The sequence below is a fragment of the Dipodomys merriami genome, unplaced genomic scaffold (genome assembly GCF_024711535.1).
Source record: "Dipodomys merriami isolate MVZ:Mamm:240054 unplaced genomic scaffold, mDipMer1.0.p SCAF_143, whole genome shotgun sequence".
In the NCBI taxonomy this organism is placed as follows: Eukaryota; Metazoa; Chordata; class Mammalia; order Rodentia; family Heteromyidae; genus Dipodomys; species Dipodomys merriami.
The window spans coordinates 82,023-102,969 of record NW_027202749.1 but is presented as its reverse complement, the minus strand read 5'-3'; the positions used below and the strand labels follow the sequence as shown (position 1 = coordinate 102,969).

The window sequence follows — 20,947 nt, the reverse complement described above, 5'->3', positions numbered from 1 at the left end:
GGTACAATTTGTTTTAAGGGAACAATTTACTAAGAATAATTTATGATCCTATGTATGGAGCAGTAGAATTGCCAAATAAGCCATGTTTTCTTAGGATCAGTGAACCCTCTAATAGCTGGGCTGTGGGTGGAAAGGACTGAGAGGGCAGGGCTCCTAACCAGGCTGGATATCTGGGAACTTGAAGAACATATCCCTAAGGGAAGGAGAGGGATAGGCTGGCAGACTGGGATGCTGGGGAATGCTGGGGGGGGGGGTTTGCAGGCTGAGAGCAGGCAGCACTGGAAGGCCACTCAGAGAGGCATGGGCTGAGCACTGGAAGGCCACTCAGAGAGGCATGGGCTGAGCACTGGAAGGCCACTCAGAGAGGCATGGGCTGAGCACTGGAAGGCCACTCAGAGAGGCATGGGCTGAGCACTGGAAGGCCACTCAGAGTGGCATGGGCTGAGCACTGGAAGGCCACTCAGAGAGGCATGGGCTGAGCACTGGAAGGCCACTCAGAGAGGCATGGGCTGAGCACTGGAAGGCCACTCAGAGAGGCATGGGCTGAGCACTGGAAGGCCACTCAGAGAGGCATGGGCTGAGCACTGGAAGGCCACTCAGAGAGGCATGGGCTGAGCACTGGAAGGCCACTCAGAGTAGAGAGGCATGGGCTGAGCACTGGAAGGCCACTCAGAGAGGCATGGGCTGAGCACTGGAAGGCCACTCAGAGAGGCATGGGCTGAGCACTGGAAGGCCACTCAGAGTGGCATGGGCTGAGCACTGGAAGGCCACTCAGAGTGGCATGGGCTGAGCACTGGAAGGCCACTCAGAGTGGCATGGGCTGAGCACTGGAAGGCCACTCAGAGAGGCATGGGCTGAGCACTGGAAGGCCACTCAGAGAGGCATGGGCTGAGCACTGGAAGGCCACTCAGAGAGGCATGGGCTGAGCACTGGAAGGCCACTCAGAGTGGCATGGGCTGAGCACTGGAAGGCCACTCAGAGAGGCATGGGCTGAGCACTGGAAGGCCACTCAGAGTAGAGTGGCATGGGCTGAGCACTGGAAGGCCACTCAGAGAGGCATGGGCTGAGCACTGGAAGGCCACTCAGAGAGGCATGGGCTGAGCACTGGAAGGCCACTCAGAGAGGCATGGGCTGAGCACTGGAAGGCCACTCAGAGAGGCATGGGCTGAGCACTGGAAGGCCACTCAGAGGCATGGGCTGAGCACTGGAAGGCCACTCAGAGTAGAGTGGCATGGGCTGAGCACTGGAAGGCCACTCAGAGAGGCATGGGCTGAGCACTGGAAGGCCACTCAGAGAGGCATGGGCTGAGCACTGGAAGGCCACTCAGAGTAGAGTGGCATGGGCTGAGCACTGGAAGGCCACTCAGAGAGGCATGGGCTGAGCACTGGAAGGCCACTCAGAGAGGCATGGGCTGAGCACTGGAAGGCCACTCAGAGTGGCATGGGCTGAGCACTGGAAGGCCACTCAGAGTGGCATGGGCTGAGCACTGGAAGGCCACTCAGAGTAGAGTGGCATGGGCTGAGCACTGGAAGGCCACTCAGAGAGGCATGGGCTGAGCACTGGAAGGCCACTCAGAGAGGCATGGGCTGAGCACTGGAAGGCCACTCAGAGAGGCATGGGCTGAGCACTGGAAGGCCACTCAGAGAGGCATGGGCTGAGCACTGGAAGGCCACTCAGAGTGGCATGGGCTGAGCACTGGAAGGCCACTCAGAGTGGCATGGGCTGAGCACTGGAAGGCCACTCAGAGTGGCATGGGCTGAGCACTGGAAGGCCACTCAGAGTGGCATGGGCTGAGCACTGGAAGGCCACTCAGAGTGGCATGGGCTGAGCACTGGAAGGCCACTCAGAGTGGCATGGGCTGAGCACTGGAAGGCCACTCAGAGTAGAGTGGCATGGGCTGAGCACTGGAAGGCCACTCAGAGTGGCATGGGCTGAGCACTGGAAGGCCACTCAGAGAGGCATGGGCTGAGCACTGGAAGGCCACTCAGAGTGGCATGGGCTGAGCACTGGAAGGCCACTCAGAGAGGCATGGGCTGAGCACTGGAAGGCCACTCAGAGAGGCATGGGCTGAGCACTGGAAGGCCACTCAGAGTGGCATGGGCTGAGCACTGGAAGGCCACTCAGAGTGGCATGGGCTGAGCACTGGAAGGCCACTCAGAGAGGCATGGGCTGAGCACTGGAAGGCCACTCAGAGTGGCATGGGTTGAGCAGGAAAGCCCCAGCCTCTGAGGCAGGCCTGTGTCTCTTTTACTCTGTATGAGCAGAACTGACCACATGCATGCTAAGTTATTCTCCGTCAGGAGCAAGCAAACTGCGACATTGCACTGACGGCTTGTGCCTGTAATCCTAGCTAATCAGGAAGCTGAGATTCAGGGACTGTGCTTTGAAGATAGACCAGGCAGAAGAGTCTGCAAAACTCCATCTCCAAAATAACCAGCAAAAATTTGGGCTTGAGGTGTGGCTCAAGTAGTAGAGTGCCAGCCAAGCAAGTAAACAAGCTAATAAGGTGCAAGGCCATACATTTAAACCCTAGTTCCATCAAAAATAAAGTAAAAAAAATAAAGAGACAACCTAGAGATAGTGATTCTAGCCGTGTAAATCCTAGCGACTTGAGAGGCAGAGATGGAAGACTAACGAAACAGGCACTCCCATCATTTTAAAGAAGTTCACAGAACTCTACCTCGCCTGTGGCTGAGCGTGGTGTTCTGTGGAGGGAAGTGTGATGGCGGCCGCGGTGGTGACTGCACTGTCACCCCAGAGATGCAGGGAAGCAGTCCAGGCCAGCCTGGAAATAAAGTGAGACTCTACTTTGGAAACAACACAAACGGGGCAAGAAGTGGTTCAAGTGGTAGAGCATGTGCCTGATCACAAGTCCCTGATTCAGTCTCTAGTACTGCAAAACAAACAAACACACAAACAAAAACACCAGAAACAAAACCAAAATCAAGACAGCAGTAGGATGTTCACAAGGACCTGTGTGTCCCCGCACAGTAAGCTGCAGGGGGAGGAGGCTTGGATCGCATGCAGTGGCGGGCAGTCACGGGCAGTGGGGTGCGGAGGTGGGGTGCGGGGGCTTAGATGGGGGCATGTGGCCAGACGTACAACAGCCCCCCGACCCTCGGTTTCCTTGTCTATGGATTGGCTACCCATGGTCAAGTGCAGTCTGAAATGCTAAATGTAAAATCCAAAAGATGGAATCTGTAAGTTTTAAATTATGTTCCTTTCTTAGCAGCATGATGAAATCTTGCACCGGCCTACTCATTCCTCCCTGGGACATGAATCACCCTTTCATCCAGCACACCACCCTATCTTCCCTGCCTAACCGTTCGGCACTCAGTAGACAGCAGGTTGTCAGATGGACTGCCGCAGTTTTATAGTGCTTGGATTCCAGTAGCTCATTCAGGTTTTACCTATTAACAGCCTCAAAGCATAAGAGTAGTGATGCTGACAATTCAGATATGTCAAAGAGTTGTACAGTGCTTTAAGTGAAAAGTGAAAGCTCTTGTCTTCAGAAAACATTCTAAGATCTACACTGAGAACAAATCTATTCATGAGATTGTCAAACAGGAAAAAAAGTTGTGCTGCTTTTGCTGTTATATCTCAAACTCTAAACATTATGGCTTATTTAGAATGTGCTTAATTTAGATCGAAAAGGCATTACATTTGTCGGTAGAAGATATAAACAAAAAAACATGTTTCAACCAGTGGCAAGGTATTCTGTGCCTGTATAGAGTTCAGCAAGTCACCGCTGGCCAGAGTGGCACTCACTATTCATTTGAAATAAGATGATTACTTTTGAATTGAAGATTCGTTATTGTTGTTAATCTTTTACTATGCCTGATTTATAAATCAAATGATCATAGCTATGCATGTATGAAATACATGCATACAACCCTAAGGGGTTGTATTCCGCAAACAAGGGGACGGCTGTACATTGTAGGGTGCAGACAGTTGGATGTAGACGGTAGGTTGAAGGGATGGGTGGGCCCTCGCTGGGCCCGGCCTCTGGAGCTCCCAGTGTTCCATGGACTTGGGGCATTGTTGCTGGCAGCACACCCACACCTGTTCATTCACCGAGGCGCACATGAGGCAGGGGATATTAAGTGTGCCAAGCAAGCGCTGGAGTGTATAGAGGACCACAGAACACACAGCGCCAGAGACGGACCTCTGCTCCCACGATGGTAGCGGTGGGCTAAGTGCCTCTGTGGGAAGCACTCTTTTCCCCCAGCAGTGCGGCCATTTAGTGCCCGGGGCCTCCCTCAGGTGCAGACAGGAAAGAAACTACCCAAGTGGGCCCCAGGATCAAGTGCCCAGCAGGCCCCAGGCAGCCACCCAGATAGAGAACTATTCTTTCAAGACGAAACATGAAGAAAAGTACTTGCAGAAGGGGAAAAACCTCTGAAAATTAATTACATTTGGCTTATATGCAGAATTTTCAATAGCCACAGATGAGGGAGCTGTTTGTGGCCCAGGATGGTGCTCTCCAGGGCGCCGCAGCGGCTCTGCCTGGAACGCCTCCCACCCCGTGCTGTGCCTGGGCCCCTTGGCCGTCCTGCCTGTTGGCTGCTTCCTGCTTTTGGAGGTTTTTTTCCCTGCTGCCTTCGCTTCCCCCCAGCTGCAGGTCATCTTTGTAGGGAGCCACCTCGTATTCTAGAGCGCCCTGTGGGACAGGAGCCCCCGAGGCCTGTGGGGCCTACCACGACAGCCCCTCCTGCTTCTTAAAGCATAACGCAGGTTATTTTTTCCTTACATGCGTGACTTCGCGCTCTCCCACGCTGAAGCTCTGCTGCTGCTGTGCAGCCGCCTACACGCTGCAGGGCGGCGGCTGCTCCTCCGCGCCGGGCCCCTCCCTCCTGCCTGCCCTTCTGTTCCCCTCGGCCTGGCTGAGGACCGAGGACGGCAGCCTGCCTTTGAGGCTTGTCACCTGGTGCAGGGGAGGGCACTGTTTCTGAGGGTCCCAGAAGAGGACTGGCAGTGCACACTAGCAGATTTGTTCATCAAAGCAAGAGGGTCTGTGGGCTGACATACCTACCCAAAGGTGGGCAGGTGAGCGCCTCTACTAATAAGCAGGCCTTTAAAGTTTTCTGTGCTCAGGACAGGGCTGCCTGAGCCATGTACAGCAAGCTTGGGGAATCGGTCATTTTCCTGAGACCTGGAACAAGACAGGATGCAGGTCAGTCCCGGAGTGACTCGTGTGAGAATTTTATAGTCCAGGTGATAGGTGGGCAGTGCAGTGGGACACGGTTGGTTGCCTTTCAGACCGACATCCTGCTGCTGACAGCCCCTCAGCGCCTCATCTTTCTCCTCCAGAGAAATGGCTCCACTCACTGCCCACTGGGCCCGAATCCTGTCCCAAAGCCCTGAACACACCTGCTACCAAACCCTTCCACTCAGCACTCTGCTAATGGATCCCATTCAGTCTTCCCCAGCAGCTGTCATCAAGATGAGGCACAGCCAGATGCCTGGCATAGCCACTGGTGCCCATCTCCCCCAAATTCAAGCCTACTTCAAGCCACTCTTGGGAACTGCAGGGTGAAGAGATTTCACAGCCGTTGTTTCAAACTGCTCTGGGAGTGTGGTCATGCTCTCCATCACAGCACGCCGCAGTGCGGACCGGCATGTTGAGAACTCGTCCAGGTCTGGGGGCCAGTCCACCCACAGCAACCTTGTCTTAACTGATACCATGAGCACACACATACCCTAGGCACTGTCATTACAGCACAAGCAATTTTAGTTATTTATTTTTTGGGGGGTCCGGTCGTGGGCCTGAGCTCTGGGCCTGGGCGCTGTCCCTCAGCTCTTCAGCTCAAGGCGGGCGCTCTACCACTTGAGCTACAGCGCCACTTTTCAGGTGGTTCATTGGAGATCAGAGTCTCACGGATTTTCACTCAAATTCATCAGGTTCTCTGCTTGTGTTTGTTTTTGTGTTTGTCAGCTGGAGATCAGCCCAGGGTCCTAGGCCAGCGCTCTACCACTTGAGCCACAGCGCCACTTCCGGCTTTTTTCTTTTTGCTTATGTGGTGCTGAGGAATCGAACCCAGGGCCTCAGGCATGCAAGGCAAGCGCTCTACCACCGAGCCACCTTCCCAGCCCAGCACAAGCAATTTTAACATTTAAGTTTAAATTTCATCTACAAAGTTGGCTCCGATTTTGTTTCTAAACTTACAGATGAGGTCTCCCTCCCCTTTCCACTGGCTCTGCAGGTCACCCTCACCTGAAGTTAGTGCTGAGTGAGCTCCAGACACAGGTTTGGGCTGTGTATAACTGGAATGTCCACATACAAAATACCGCGTTCACTTGTATGTTTTAAAAACTTTACATAATGGAAGTGGCGCTGTGGCTCAAGTGGTAGAGCACTCGCCTTGAGCTGAAGAGCTGAAGGACAGCGCCCAGGCCCAGAGTTCAAGCCCCACGGCCGACCAAAAAAAAAAAAACAAAAAACAAAAAACAAAAAAAACTTTACATAAATGCACCCATATTGCATTTAATTTTAGTAACTATGTTTTGTGTACTCAGACATTATAGTTTTTAGATTCACTCATGTGATTCTGGTATTTTGTTTCATTGTGTAAGCCACAGTTTGTTTATAGTTTGTTTATAGTTCCTTTTTCACTATTATAATGTGTGGCAATGAAAATCCTTTTATCTGCTGATCTGGTTTCTGATATAGTTTGTGTGTGGCACCTAGAAGCTCACATATTGGAAAGCTAGTCCTCACTGCCCTGGGAAGGGATTGACCCTGGCCTTGAAGAAATAGTTCCCAGGAGAATGGGTTGTTACAAAAGAGCAAAACTGGCTCCTCCCTGATCGGTGTCCACTTGTCTACTGTGTGATCACTCTGAAAGGCTGACAGACAGCGCCCAGGCCCAGAGTTGAAGTCCCACGATAATAATAATAACGATATTATTAATAATAATAAGTGAGATATAAGAGAACATAGTAGATAATGGCTATGGCTTGGATGTGGTTTGAGTGCCCCTCAACAGCTCCTGTGCTAAGTCCTTAGTGTTGTAACCTTCAGGTTAATGCAGGATAATTAGGTTATCAGGAGCACCTTACACTTGGGAGAGATTAATAGTGGTCTTGCAGAGTGAGTGAATTCTGTTAAGCATGGGTTATTAAAAACCTGGTTGACCCCTTTCGGCCTCACCATGGGAAGTCCCCTGTTGTACTTGCTGTCAGCAGAAAACACTCAACAGCCATCTTGCTCACAAGGCAAGTCTTCTGGGCCCCAGCCCCAGGAAAAGGTTAAGTCACAGTTTTTTCTCTACCAGCCACTTCAGGTTCACTGTGCACAGTGGAGCTTCCAAAATAGTCACCAGCAAGGTGCATTTGGCAGCAGAGTCTCCCTTCCTCTCAGCAGTGGGTATCTTTGGTCTCAGCAATTCTGTCATTTTGGTGGACTTTGAGAGCTTGTTTGGAGGTTCTAGCCGGGGAGTGCAGTACTCGTATACCCGTGACCGAAGACCGGTCCTCCTCTGTCGGGGATGGTCGTCCTCTTTGACCGAGCGCGCAGCTTCGGGAGGGACGGGAGGGTCGCACATGGAGTGCTGAGGGAGGAAGGGGACACCCGCCCTGCCAGCCAGATCAGCCGAATCAACCCTGGCCATCAATGGGGTGACAGATGTTGCAGCCAGATCGCCCTCACATCCTTGGTGGTTACTTTGAAATGGTAGATTGGTTTCCTGCATTTCTACAATTGCTAGGGTAGTGTCTTTACTGTGTATTTGGTCTTTTGCATTCTTTAGCCCTTGCTTTCAAAATAATTGTATTTTTACTTTCTGGTTGATGTTTAGAGGTTTACTATACATGCTCTAGATACCACTTGTCTTAGTATATTTTCCCTTTCTGTTCTTTTTTTTCTCTTTTTCTCTCCCTCCCTCCCTCTTTCTTTCCCTTCCTCCCCCTTCCTTCTTTCCTTCCTTCCTTTTTCTTTCCTTCCTTCCTCTCTTTCTCTTTCTCTTTCTTTCTTTCTTCTTTTTTCTTTCCTGTGCTTGAACTCAGGGCCTGGGCACTGTCCCTTAGTTTTTTTTCACTCAAGTTTGGATGCTCTATCACTGGAGCCACATCTCCATTCTGGCTTTTAGGTGGTTAATTGCAGATAAAATTCTTATGGACTTTCCTGCTCTGCCTAGTATTGAACTGCAATCCTCAGATATCAGCCTCCTGAATAGCTAGGATTACAATTGTGAGCCACTGGCACTTTGCTTCTTAGTCAATTTTCTGTAGCTTGAAGAGAATATCGGAGCATGAGTACTGATTGTTTTAGAGACTGGAAGAACAAAACCAAGGCACCAGCCCTTGATGTGAGATGTTCCATCTCATGGCAGAAAGCAAGGTTAAGAGAGTAAGAGAGGGTTGTGCCTTCTGTACCAGGAGCCCCTCATGGAATAACGAACGTCTTATAACTAACCAACTCCTGTGGCATGTGAAAATGAACCTGTTCTCATAGCTTACTCACCCTCAATAACGGATCCACCTCATAGTAACTAACAACCATCCTACCCAATGTGATCTACAGACTCAATGAAATCTCGACCTAATGCTTGTCTTTTTTCCTTGTCTCTTTCTTTTTTTCCCTTTCTCTCCTTCCTTCCTTTCCCTCCCTTCCTTCCTTTAAAAAGAAAATAGGAGTTTAAATTATATAGCCATTGCGGAAAAACCAAGGGTAAGCAAGTGGGCCATTTCTTAAGAGATCAAAACTGCCTAGTTGTGTAAACTGCAGATGTGTCACAAATGATGGTAATTCCATAGCAAATCTGGTTAATTGGGACAGAAGGAGAATGTATGAAAACTCGGCGACCTTTTACAGTTGTGAGTCAGGAGAGAGTGACTGAAATAGGAAAGTAGCTAAATTTTAGAGAACAGAATTATTTTAGGCTGGACATTCCTTATAGTCTTTTTCTTAAAACAAAAACACATTTATGAAGTATGGAATTTTGTTTGATTTCACTTGAATTTTGTTCTGTTAATGTCAGGAAAGCATAGATACTTTGGGCTGGGAGCCGAAGCATTCTAGCATGATCCTTAGGCATTTGTCCTTCCCATACATTCTCCTTTCCAGAGATTTCCTTATTTGTATTCACTGAATGCTGATTGTTGGTTCTGTATGCTGACACTTTAAAAGTGTTTTGAGTCCCATTTCCTAATTCCTTCAGATTACAGTATTTTCCTGAATCAGAAGAGTTGCAAAGGCAGCAGTGGGCAAAGTGCTGACCAAAGCCTGGCCTTGTGGCTGTGTGTGGCTGCTGCCATACACATCTTACACGATTCCCTCGGGACGCCCTTACAGCAATGGTGACAGTGACTTATTTTAATAGGTTTTGACCTGCAAGCATGTCTTTTTTATTTCTTTTTTGGTCAGTTGTGAGGCTTGAACTCTGGGCGTGGGTGCTATCCCTCAGCTCCTCAGCTCAAGGCAAGTGTTCTACCACTTGAGCCACAGCACCACTCCCGATTTTCTTGTGGTTTATTGGGAACGAGTCTCACAGATTTTCCTGCCTGGGCTGGCTTTGAACCTCAATCCTCAGATCTCAGCCTCCTGAGTAGTTAGGATGACAGGCGTGAGTCACCGGCACCTGGCTTGAGCATGTCTTTTAAATGAGTAGGCTAGGAATGGACAAGTGAAAAGGTGTGTGGCTGAACCAGCCCTGCCATACATGCAGCACTACTTTTCCTGGAAAAAAAATGACATACCAGAAATTTGGATTTGAGCATTTGGCAGACCTTTCCTTGAAAAGAAAGCAAGACAGTAAGTTTAGGGGGAAAAGCCATTCGTGATGTGATGGTGGTGATTAACGTTGAGATTTCATGTTTTTGCAAACTTGGATTTGCCATTTGAACATAGGACTTTTCAGATGAGATGGGTGCTTACTGTCCCAGCATTTGTAGATCGGTATAACTCGGCACCATCCTGCAAGGAGATGCGGACAATTCAGTCACATCCAGGTAAAGACCATTCAGGTGTAAGGCAGTGGGTCTGAGCTCAGAGGGGCACGGAAGTTCACAGGCAGTTACAACTAACCAGCAAGTTGTAAAATTAGAGCTTTTTGTTTTAAAATAGTTTAAGACTCAAAAAAAGTTTCAAAAATAGTACGGTGAATTCTATGTCCCCTTTCCTTGGCTTTCCACCAATGATACCTTAGGAAGTTATAGGAAAATGATGTGGGTACAAGTCTACTGGTTCAAGAATAGGCTTGAATTATGACATATTCCAGACATTGTTTAAACTGTGAATAAGAAGGTTCTGATTCACATCAGTAGTTTTACATGCACTCTTTTCTTCTTGTCTAATTTACCTGTAAGAACTACCATTTGAAGCCAGGCACACACTTGTAATCCCAGCTTTGGAAAAACTGAGACAGAAGGATGGTCAGTTTGAGCTAGCCTGGCTAACACAGTGAGAGTGTATCTTTTTTTCCTTTTTTTTGCCGGTACTGGGACTGGAACTCAGGACTTCATGCTCATTTGGCTTTTTTTTTTTTTTTTTTTTTTTTTGCTCAAAGCTAGTACTCTGCCATGAGAGCCAGGCCTCCATTTCCTGAGATGATATATTAAAAAGGAAGGGCAGGGGAAGAAGTAGCATTTGTCAAGTTTTTGTGTTGTGTCAAAACTGAGTATCTGGCTGGTGCTGGTGGCTTATACCTATAATGCTAGCTATTCAGGAGGCTGAGTCTTGGAAGCTCATGATGGAGCCATCCCAGGCAGAAGAGTCCTTGGGCCTCTATCTCCAGGATCACAAGCAGAATGGTTAGTGGTGAGGCTCATCTGGTAGCAAGCCAGTGGAACGAGTGCCCCGAGTTCAAACCTTGGTCAGTACGGGGTTGAAAAAACAACAAAAACATTCTGTAACACTCACATGGTCAGAGGAGGGAGAATGAGTATTGTGATACTCTGCTGCTTCCCTACCATGGATCTATGTGAGGGTCATTTGCTTCTGGTTCTTCAAAAACACACATCACAATGGACCAAATGTGGACCATGATTATCTTTAGCCAGACACTAAAAAGATTTACAAAAATGTAAAACAATGCCACTCTGCTCACCAAATGTCATTTTAGAAAAAGTAGTTTTCTTTAAAATGTTCTATTAATATGCAAATTTTATTTTCAAAATTTTGGCAGACAGGCTTTTGCTATTGTATTCCTGGCTGGCCTGGAAATGTGAGATTTTCCTGCCTTTTTTTTATTATAATATCAAAACTTTTTTGGTTGACTTTTTATCACTGTTATTCCAGTGAATCTGTATTTATTGATGTTGGTTGGTAGCAATATAATATCTTCCTACTTAATTCCCTTTTTTCTTATGGATAATTTCAAACCTATATAAAAATAAACAGAATAGGGGCTGGGAAGGTGGCTCAGTGGTAGAGCGCTTGCCTTGCATACCTGAGGCCCTGGGTTCGATTCCTCAGCACCACATAAGCAAAAAGAAAAAAGCCAGAAGTGGTGCTGTGGCTCAAGTGGTAGAGTGCTAGCCTTGAGCTGAAGAGCTGAGGGACAGCGCCCAGGCCCAGAGTTCAGGCCCCACGACTGGACCAAAAAAAAAACAACAACAAAAAACAAAAAACAGAATAGTAGAGCTACTGGTACCTGTCCAAAGTATTAATGGCTATCTTTGTGATATTGGGAGGGATTTTTGTTGTTGTTGTTGTGTTTTTTTTTGGGTTCAGATTCTCTCTGGCTACTTCCTGCTGACAAGGGGCATTGACAATAGGGTCAAAAGGCTGGAATTTGGTCTTCTCCCAGAGAAGGCAGCAAGCAGCAGCTGTCCCTTGGTGGCATGAGTCCTTAGATGAATTCTAGAGGAGGCAAGTCTCTTGAAGTCTGGAGAAGTCTCATGAGGCATTGAGGGGCTGGAAAAAAATACTAGAGAGCAAATAAATGGCAAGAGGAAGGACTTGGGGCTGAAAATGTTGGTAGAAATGTCCCTAGCTACTTCTGACATCTGGCAACGAGGTAGAGAAGTCAGGTGACAAAGGCAAGAATATAAATTCCCGTTCAGTTAATAGGTAGATAGGTATAGACATTGGATGGGCAGGCTTCTTACTTCTACTGACCTCCCGGCTCTGGTTAATTTTGAAAGGGCCGGCACAAAGTAGCTGATGTGACATCATCTCCTCTTACTCCTCTCCATGTTCCCTTGTTCCCCAGACTGGCTGAGTCTAGGTGCTCGTTGCTGGGATGGCTTGTCCCAGTTGGTGTTCAAAGAGGATTGAACTCAAGGCCTGGGCACTGTCCCTGAGCACGTCTGCTCAAGGCCAGCACTGAACCACTTTGAGTTATAGTACCACTTGCAGCGTTTGCTGGTTCGAGATAAGAATCTTGAGCCATGCTTCCAGTCTGACTCTTTGCAGGTTAGTTGGGAGAGGGAGTCTTAGGGATTTTTCAGCCCGGGTTGGCTTTGAACTGCAATCTTTGCCACAACAGCCTTTATTATTTCCAATGAAAGCAACAAAGAGATCAAATAGAGCTTACCTGGTCCTTATCAAGAATTGCCAACAAATATTCTGCAATGACAAAACTTGTTAGATGTGATGAGAATTTTAGCACCACGTAGTCAGTAGTAGAATACACAACACAAAATAAAAAGGCAAAACTCAAAACCTAAAATTTTTGACAACAATGTGTAGACATCTTTGCTAACAAAGCAAAGCACATCAGATTGTTGGGCCTCACTTACCAGGGACTGTGAAAAGAGCAACTTGTTAGCAAGGCACCTTAGAATAGATGGAGTAGTAAGCTTGGTGTAAGGTTAAGAGTCAGATGAGGCCAAACCCTTAACCCACCATGTGGCCAAGATGGCGAACTCAAGATGGTGAATTTCTGAAAGAATGCAAAGAAACCCTGAACAAATAGACCAAGCCTACATGGGCTAGCCTTTGAGAGGGAACCTAGACGGGGTCCCCGGGACCCAGCCTGCGTCGCACTCTTCAGGGCACAAGCCAAAATGTTGTAGAAAAGAGAAAGGGACAGATAGGGAAACTTGGACATGAATGGCAGAGAGAGAGCAAAGAGAGCCTGAAAGTAAACAGACTTCTGACCATTTACCATTGCAGTAGCAAAAACTGTCTACATCTGAGAATTGCATAAAATTAGGCTCTCTGGCTTTCCAGGGAGCGCAGGAGGGTTTCACGGCTCAGGCGTGACTCACAGCACCCCATTAAATGTGTAGGAGAGTCAGTTCTGTGAGTGAAGGAGAGCTGACCAGGCAGAAGCGGTGCCCCAACTTCCCCCAGAGCCCTCTAGAAATGGCCAAGCCCCCAAAACCAAGTGTCCTCGGCTTCAGAGGTGACCAGCCTTTCAGCTAAAGGCCGTAGGCGCTCTCTGGCGTGGTGCCATGTCTGGATAGAGACTGAGTGACAGAGAACTGTAGAGAGTAGTTTCACTCACCAGAGTAGATTAGTGGTGTGGACGTGGACGTGAAGGCAGCAATGGTATCGATGTGCTGTGTCCGCAGCAGACAGACGGGTTCAGAAAAGGCCGTCAGAACTGTAGGTATTCCTCAGAGCAAAAAGGGAAAAACAAACAAAAAAAGAAAAAAGAAAAAAAAAACCGGAGAGGAATCCCAGCTATCCTGACTTTAAGCCCTTTATCCGAGTCATGGCACCATTTATGTTAGGTTTTTAAAAAGAGGTAGCTGAGTAAAAACCACACTATGCACGTGGTATTCAGGTAAGGGGTAGGTTTATTCATCATTCTGGCTGGCACCAGGCCATGTTGGTCCTCCATGCGGCTGGAAAAGAGGTGCGAAAGAGAGAGCTGGGAAAGAGGTGGGAGAGCTAGTAAAGAGCTAGAAAAAGCGGGTTTGAGGTTTATGTACATGGTTTAGGAACCTCTTCCTAAATCCTTAGACCAGTCCTGTGGTGGGCCCAGGTGTTATTTCCATCTTACACACTTGCCTGACTCTTGAGCGCTAGGATTATAGATGTGAAGTACCATACCTGACAACTTTTTATTTTTTGGTGGTATTGAGAACTGAATTCAGGATCTCAAGCATTCTATCACTTGAACAACATCCCAAGCCCAGATTACTGGGCCTGGGCGCTGTCCCTCAGATCTCAGCCTCCTGAGTAGCAGCCTCCTGAGTAGCTAGGATTGTAGGCGGGAACCAGTGGTGCCCGGTCTCCAGATTCTTTCCTCCCCCTCCCCCTCCCCCTCCCCCTCCCCCTCCCCCTCCTCCTCCTTCTTCTTCCTGTGTATGTGTGTATGCTAGTCCTGGAGCTTGAATTCAGGGCCTGGGCATGGTCCCTGACCTTTTTTTTTTTTTTTTTTTAATTTTTCCACAAGGCTCTTACCACCTGAGCCACAGCTCTACTTCCGGCTTTTTGGTAATTAATTAGATAACATTCTCACAGACATTCCTGCCTGGTCTGGCTTCAAACCACAATCCTAGGATCTCAACCTCCTGAGTTTCTAGGATTATAAACTGGAGCCACTGGCATCTGGCCACATCCAATTTTTTGCTGGTTAAGTGGAAGTAAGAGTCTCAAGGAATTTTCTGCCTGGGCAGGATCTGAACCATGATCTTCAGATCTCAGCCTCCTGAGTAGCTAGCATTACAGGTGTGAGCCACCAGGAACTGGCTAAATGAATGCTTTTTAAAAAATGCTTTTAAACTTTCATTTCAAATGCCATCAGTATTGTGTTAAGCTGAAGTGCCTTGGGCTCCCAGTGCTATGCAGGGGCTGAGCTCTAGACCCTGGTAGTAGATGTGCTTCCTCCACAGGCTCCTGGCCTCCTGGGAGAGTCATACGTGCCAGTCCAAAGGCCAGAATCTTAAACACACAGATTCATAACTTATCCAGAGGAAACTAAAAGTCCAGAAGTTTCTGGAATGATTGGCAACACAGAAAATATGATATAGTATATTTTAAAGTAATCTTTTATTAAACTGCTTACTATTTAATTTAAATTCCAGTGCAACTGAATCTCTTCATCAACTTCATAGGCTTCACTTTTTTTTTTCCCTTCCAGAACATGACATGGCAGACTTTTCTTTCTCTTCTTTTCAGGTCATAGACTGGGACTTCAACTCCTTGCCAGACATTCTTGCTCACTGGCTAGGCTCTACCAACTGAGCCATGTTTGCAACCCAGGGGCAGATTTTTCAATACTCAAATCCATGACCCAAACAGGAACTGTAAAAACACATCAGCTACGGGTGTCTGTCTTCATGTACATCCTTGTGTGGCCCGTCTGGTCCATGGCCGTGAACAGAGCACAGAGAGCAGCTGTAATGAGCAGATGCATCCCCTCATAGAGAAGCTTTGGAGAAAAGACACTCCATATGAATAAGTGGTAGCGCAGGGATGTCACGAGAATGATATATGTGGCAACTGGAACAGAACAAATCAGTGCATAGCAGAAGCATGCACAACGTAGTGCTGAGCCACTGTGAATAAACCAGAAAACATGCATCAGTACCTACAACAAACATATGTGTCGCCAGTACTTTTACTTTGAAAACGGTTATGGCACTATGGCTTCTGTATCACAGAAGAAGTTGGGTGGGGCAGCAGACACCTGTAAACCTGGCTAAAGGGAGGAAAATAGGAAGTTTGAGCCTACTTTGGGAAACTCAGTGAGCCCCTGTCATTTTCTAAAAAGGGCTGGGAAAAGCAGCTCTGTGGCAGAGCACTTGCCTAGCATGTGTGAGATCCTGGGTTTAATCCCCAGTTCTACAAATAAATAAAAAAGAAGAAAAAATATTCTAAAATAGAGGAATGGGGCTGGGAATGTGGCTTAGTGGTAGGGTGCTTGCCTACCATGCATGAAGCCCTGGGTTCAATTCCTTAGTACCACATACACAGAAAAAGCCAGAAGTGGCTCAAGTGGTAGAGCACTAGGCCTAAGCAAAAGAAGCTCAGGGACAGTGCCCAGGCCCTGAGTTCAAGCCCCAGGACTGGCAAAAATAAATGAATAAATTACAGGAATACTCTTTAATTAGCAAAACACCACATAATGCTGTCAACTAATTGGGTAACATGAGAGCTGCCTGGAGAACAGAACTGGTACAGTCCCCGCTGAAGACACCTCTTTCATGGAGTAATAGTAAAGAGGCGATGAATAGACAGTGGGATGCTGCAGAAGCCTAGGCAAGGAGCACTGACTCAAGCTGGGTAGGCCTGGAAAGCTTTATCTGTTGAGGCACATCTGAGGGTCTGTTGAGGGTCCCAAGAGAGGTGAGCTCATGAGCAAACTGGGTCCTGGGAAGGGTCCTCAGGCCCAAGACCGACGAGGTTAGGGGGTGACGCTCACGTGTTCCTGAACGTGACACCTCATCTCTGCACTTGGCTGTCAGCCTCCTGCGGATAGATGGCGGCCCCAGCGGCTCGCAGTGACCCAGAACCTGCATGGCCAACAGCTCCTTTTAGGGCCTGTCCCTGTATCTCCACTAGGGTTTCTGGAAGCCAAACATGAGTATCAAAACTATGCTGACCCCCTCTTCTCTGTGACTATGCCTCTACTTTTCCTAACCCTCGTCACAGAAAAACTTCAGCTGGAAGTACAGTACAGTTCTTCTTGTGTGGTTTGAACTTGGTCCTGAATCTGGTACACAAAACCCCTCAGATGAGACTTTGAGCCATAAGGTGTTGCACTTGGTGGGCAAGCGCTTTGCCACATACCAGCCCTAAACCATGCTTCTTACGTAAGGAAAAGACGAGCAGTGATCTTTAGAGTTCAGATATTCTATCTATAATAAGGTACTTTTCATTCATTCATTTATTTATTTTTAAATCAGTTGTAGAGCTTGAACTTACGATCTGGATGCTGTCCCTGAGGTCTCTTGCTCAAGACTAGAACTTTACCATTTTGAGACACAACTCCACTTCCAGTTTTCTGGTGGGTAAATGGACTTTCCTGCCTGGGCTGGCTTTGAGCTGTGATCCTCAGATCTCAGCTCCCTGAGTGGCTAGGATTACAGGCGTGAACCATCAGTGCCTGTAAAGGTACTCTTTAAATCAGTCACCCTGCCATCAGATTTGTGGTAAAAGACAAAGATGTGTCACCTGCTTGTCGCTGAGCTCAGGAAGTGTGCTAAGTGGCTGGCCCATAGCACAGGCCCCACATATGTCCCAAACACAGTCAGGAACGTGGCTGGAACTTCCATGTAGGTGTCTAAGCCCACGAAGCCTGCTGAGACGTCAATGGTGGCGATGTTGTTAGAATTACCCTGGAATACAGGAGCCACTATATTAGTGTAAAGCACTCACAAGAGCCAGATGACTGTGATATTGTGAACCCATGGTCTGAGGCAGGCACCGGGCTTTTCCTTCCTGTCACTGGGCTAGCCATGGATCAATCACCTACCTGACTGCTGTGTCTCTCTAGGCAAAGAAGGTAAGAGGAGTGGCCTGCAGAAAAGCACCCCTCTGCCAGTCTGATGACTGACTGTGTGGGCATCTCACACTTTCAGGCCAGAACCCTCTCTCACATCAAAAGTACAGCCATCTTTCCTTGAGGACCTCTGCCTGAGTATGGTTCAGAGGGCTCCGGGAGACACTGCCGTATGGTCTAGACAAGGGGAATGGACAATGGCTGGCCATATAGCAAGTCCTATGGATGCTGCTGTGAGTTACATGGTTGACGTCTCTCATAGTTTAGCAACTGCTCACTGAGGACTGACTTTCTACTGATATTGAGAGACTGATTGGTCACAACCAAACCTGGCCAGTGAAATGATGTGTGAGAGAAGGGTTAGTGCCACACCCTTTACCTGTGCTGTGTGGTGGTATTTTGGACTGGAGAAAATGATCTTTGCAGATCCAGTCCACTGATTCTGGTTTGTCAGCTGCACATGCAAACTTTACTCTGATGCTTATGGGCCACTTACACTCTGACACTCTGATGGCACTTGAGGCTACCCCAGGCTCAGCACAGGCCTTTCTGGGAACCACTTACACAGGCTTGGCTGAGCTCTGCAAGCCCCACAGTAGTCAGCCCTATTCCTTGCTGCCCCTCCCTGTGGCAGATATCTGGTTCCAGGGGTACCTATGGGGTCAGGAAGATATGACATCTACAATGCCTCCTCTCTATAAACCTCTCTCTCTCTTGCATCCTTGAATTCACATTCACCTCTGCCTTAGGCTTACCCGAGCATTACCCTGAAATGGCTATGCTCAGGATTCTGCTCTCAGGACCTTCTGGTGAGATGGTAGCGGGGCCATCAGAGTAAGGGAGGGCAAGGTGCAGGGATAGGGGCCTGGTGCGGATGGAAGTAGACGTGGCTCCTGGAGCTTGATGGCAGCCCCCAAATAATATAGACCAGTAAAGAGGGGACCATGTGGCTGAGCAGCGGGTAACATGTGATGCACAGTCACATTAACATCATCCTCAACCGTACTAACAAGGTACACTATCACTGTACAGACCAGAGACTTAGTGCACGAGGAGGCCAGCAACCAGAGTGGAGCGTCCATGCCCAATTTCCATGTTGTTGAGGAAATTCAGCACTGAAGGCAGAATCCAGTGGCGGCAAGGCTACAGATCTTCCCTCAGGAAGGAACAGTGAAGGGAAAGGGACTCAACCTGAGGAAAGGGGCCTTTGGGAGCTGAAGGCTTGGGGGAGAGAGAATGGGGTGAAATGGGGTTGACTACTGAGCTTGCAGAGCTCAGCCAAACCTTGTGTAAATGGTTCCCAGAAAGAGAGACTCACAGCTCATTTGCATGAGACTCAAGTCTTTGCTGAGTTGGTGTCTGTCTGATCCCTGGCATCTAGATGGGTGCCCACTACAGCGACCGGCCATTGCCTGCAGGTGCACAGTAATGCAAGTATGACCACACACTGATCCGCACCTTAAACACTGTGGAAATGGGACCATTCCTTGTGGCAAAGCAAACTCTATAAGTGTCAAAACAGCTTAGTGGCAGGGTCAGGCTAAGCCAGGCTTCTGACCCTACCACAGCCCAGGAGAAGGGCACTATATACCATCCCCAGTTTACAAAAAGGAAACTAAAGCATAGCAAGCACTTGTCAAAGACCATCTGGTGGAAACTGCTGGGTCCCAGAGTTCAGGCTGGTAGCCACTTACATCCTAATGATGCTTGTGTGATTCTACCTTCCACAGATTACTAATAATCTATGGGGGCTGAGCTGGTCCGGAGGGAGACCAGGGTGGAGACAGTGGGGAAGGCCAGGGGAGCCTTAACAGGCTGAGCCCAGGACCAGCCCAGTCTGGTCATGCTATTCAAGGACTTAGATATTTCTTTTTTTCTTTTGTGCTGGTGCTGGGGCTTGAACTCAGGGCCTAGGCACTGTCCCAGAACTTCTTTTGTTCAACACTAGCACTGTGGTACTTGAGCCAGAGCTCTACTTCTGGCTTCCTTTGGTAGTTTGGTGGCGATAAAGAGTCCCACAGACTTTCCTGCCGTGGCTGGCTTCGAACTGCAATCCTCAGATGTTTGCCTCCTGAGCAGCTAGGATTACAGGCAAGAGCCACCAGCAGCCAGCAGGACTTACATGTTTCTTGAATTTCACCTGTGACCACCATTTGGCTTTGGGATCAGAAGCACAGACAAGGTAAGCCACATAATTACAGCTGTTCCCAGGGCAAGACTAGGCTCACAGAAACCTAACAGTGAAAAGGCTACTCTCTTCACCGTAGCCACAAAAGAACGCAGGACCGGACAGGTGGAGAAGCTGGTACACATGGATAAGCCCTCCCAAAGTTGGTAGATACTCAGCAGAGAGTCCAGCTGAGGGGTTCTATGGAGAGTTTCATTCTCTCTGGGGATAGTGGGAAGAACTAGGTTACTCCCAGACCCACCACCGGTGCTAAGATAACCTCATATCCACCATAAGTGAGTTTCCAGGTTTCCAGGCTGTTTTCAATGAGTTTTTAAACACTAGAGAGAAGAGTGGCAGTCCTTTAGGCCCTGGGGAACTAACAGCCACACAGGGACATCAGACAGTGGAGACAGCATAAAGAATGGCACAAAGGTATAAGGGAGCAAACTCTTACTACATTCATCAAGTACATGGAACACTTGAAGCATTTCCTTAATTACATGTAATAAAGCAATCTTCACCTCACTCTGCAATGCAACAATCCATTGTCTCACACACCTATCCATCCATACTGAGAATGTCTTTCTCAAATGACTGTACTTTATCTTATTAAATACACATGAGATTTAAGCATAATTCATGCTTACTGACAATTCTTTCACTGAGCAAATTCATCTTTCTAACTTACAAAATTGTCTCAAAAAAATAGTACAAGGTAAATGACTTGAAAAGTTAACAGTCTTCTACCCATGATAATAATGAAAACCTACCTGGAAGTAGAAGAATGCTTGACCGAACCAATAATGCATAACAGTGACCTCGGCTGCATCGTGTTTCAGGGGCTTCCAGATGAACTTAGTCATTAGAGTCTGAATCAAGAGACTAAATGCTAACACCGGAAGATTATGTGGCCTCAAGAGCAAAGCTGCCAGAAGAACTAATCCACTATATATCTCCCATAAGCCTATAGTCTTGATTTTGAAGTCTGCAGCAATGACTTGAGACTTAAGCAAGTCTTTGGTACCCGTGAACAGAATGCCAAGGACAAAGACATAAACAAAACGAGCTTCAATAATACCCCTAAAAAAAAGCAAAACAAGTTAGATTCATATGTGCCATCTAGAAAAATAGAAATACATAATTTTCCCATTTAAAGAGTGCATTTAATTAGGAAGGGACTAAATGAGCCACAGTGCCCTCCTGTAGACAGCTAGCATCACGGAAGGTGGCATGCCAGCTCTTCACCTGTGCCTTGGAGGAGCACCCTGCCAGGACAACAGGTGTGTCTTTGAGTGCACTTTCCTGATGGAGCTGTCTTTGAAGAAACCTTGCTGATGTAGACAAAATATCACCTAGTTACAGGACCAGAGCTATGGCCTGACAGTATGCCAGGGAAATCATCTACCTGCTTTGCATAACTAACGTAAAAACAATTATG

At 47.8% G+C, this 20,947-nt stretch overlaps 1 protein-coding gene across 4 annotated transcripts in view; it reads right to left on the bottom strand.

Moving 5' to 3' along the window:
- Nucleotides 1-14,875: 14,875 nt before the first annotated feature.
- The window catches only part of Pigg (phosphatidylinositol glycan anchor biosynthesis class G (EMM blood group)), a 34,171-nt gene continuing 28,099 nt past the window's right edge, over nt 14,876-20,947 (bottom strand). For 3 of the 4 annotated variants that reach the window (XM_070021620.1, XM_070021618.1, XM_070021617.1), the window contains exons 11-13: nt 20,280-20,589; nt 17,012-17,175; nt 14,876-15,393 (exon numbers count right to left, since the gene is read on the bottom strand). In XM_070021620.1, coding sequence (XP_069877721.1) covers nt 15,153-15,393; nt 17,012-17,175; nt 20,280-20,589 — 715 coding nt within the window. In that variant the 3' untranslated portion in view covers nt 14,876-15,152. Of the gene's footprint in view, nt 15,394-17,011; nt 17,176-20,279; nt 20,590-20,947 lie in introns of those variants that run through there. The other variant, XM_070021621.1, reaches the window with a different exon arrangement.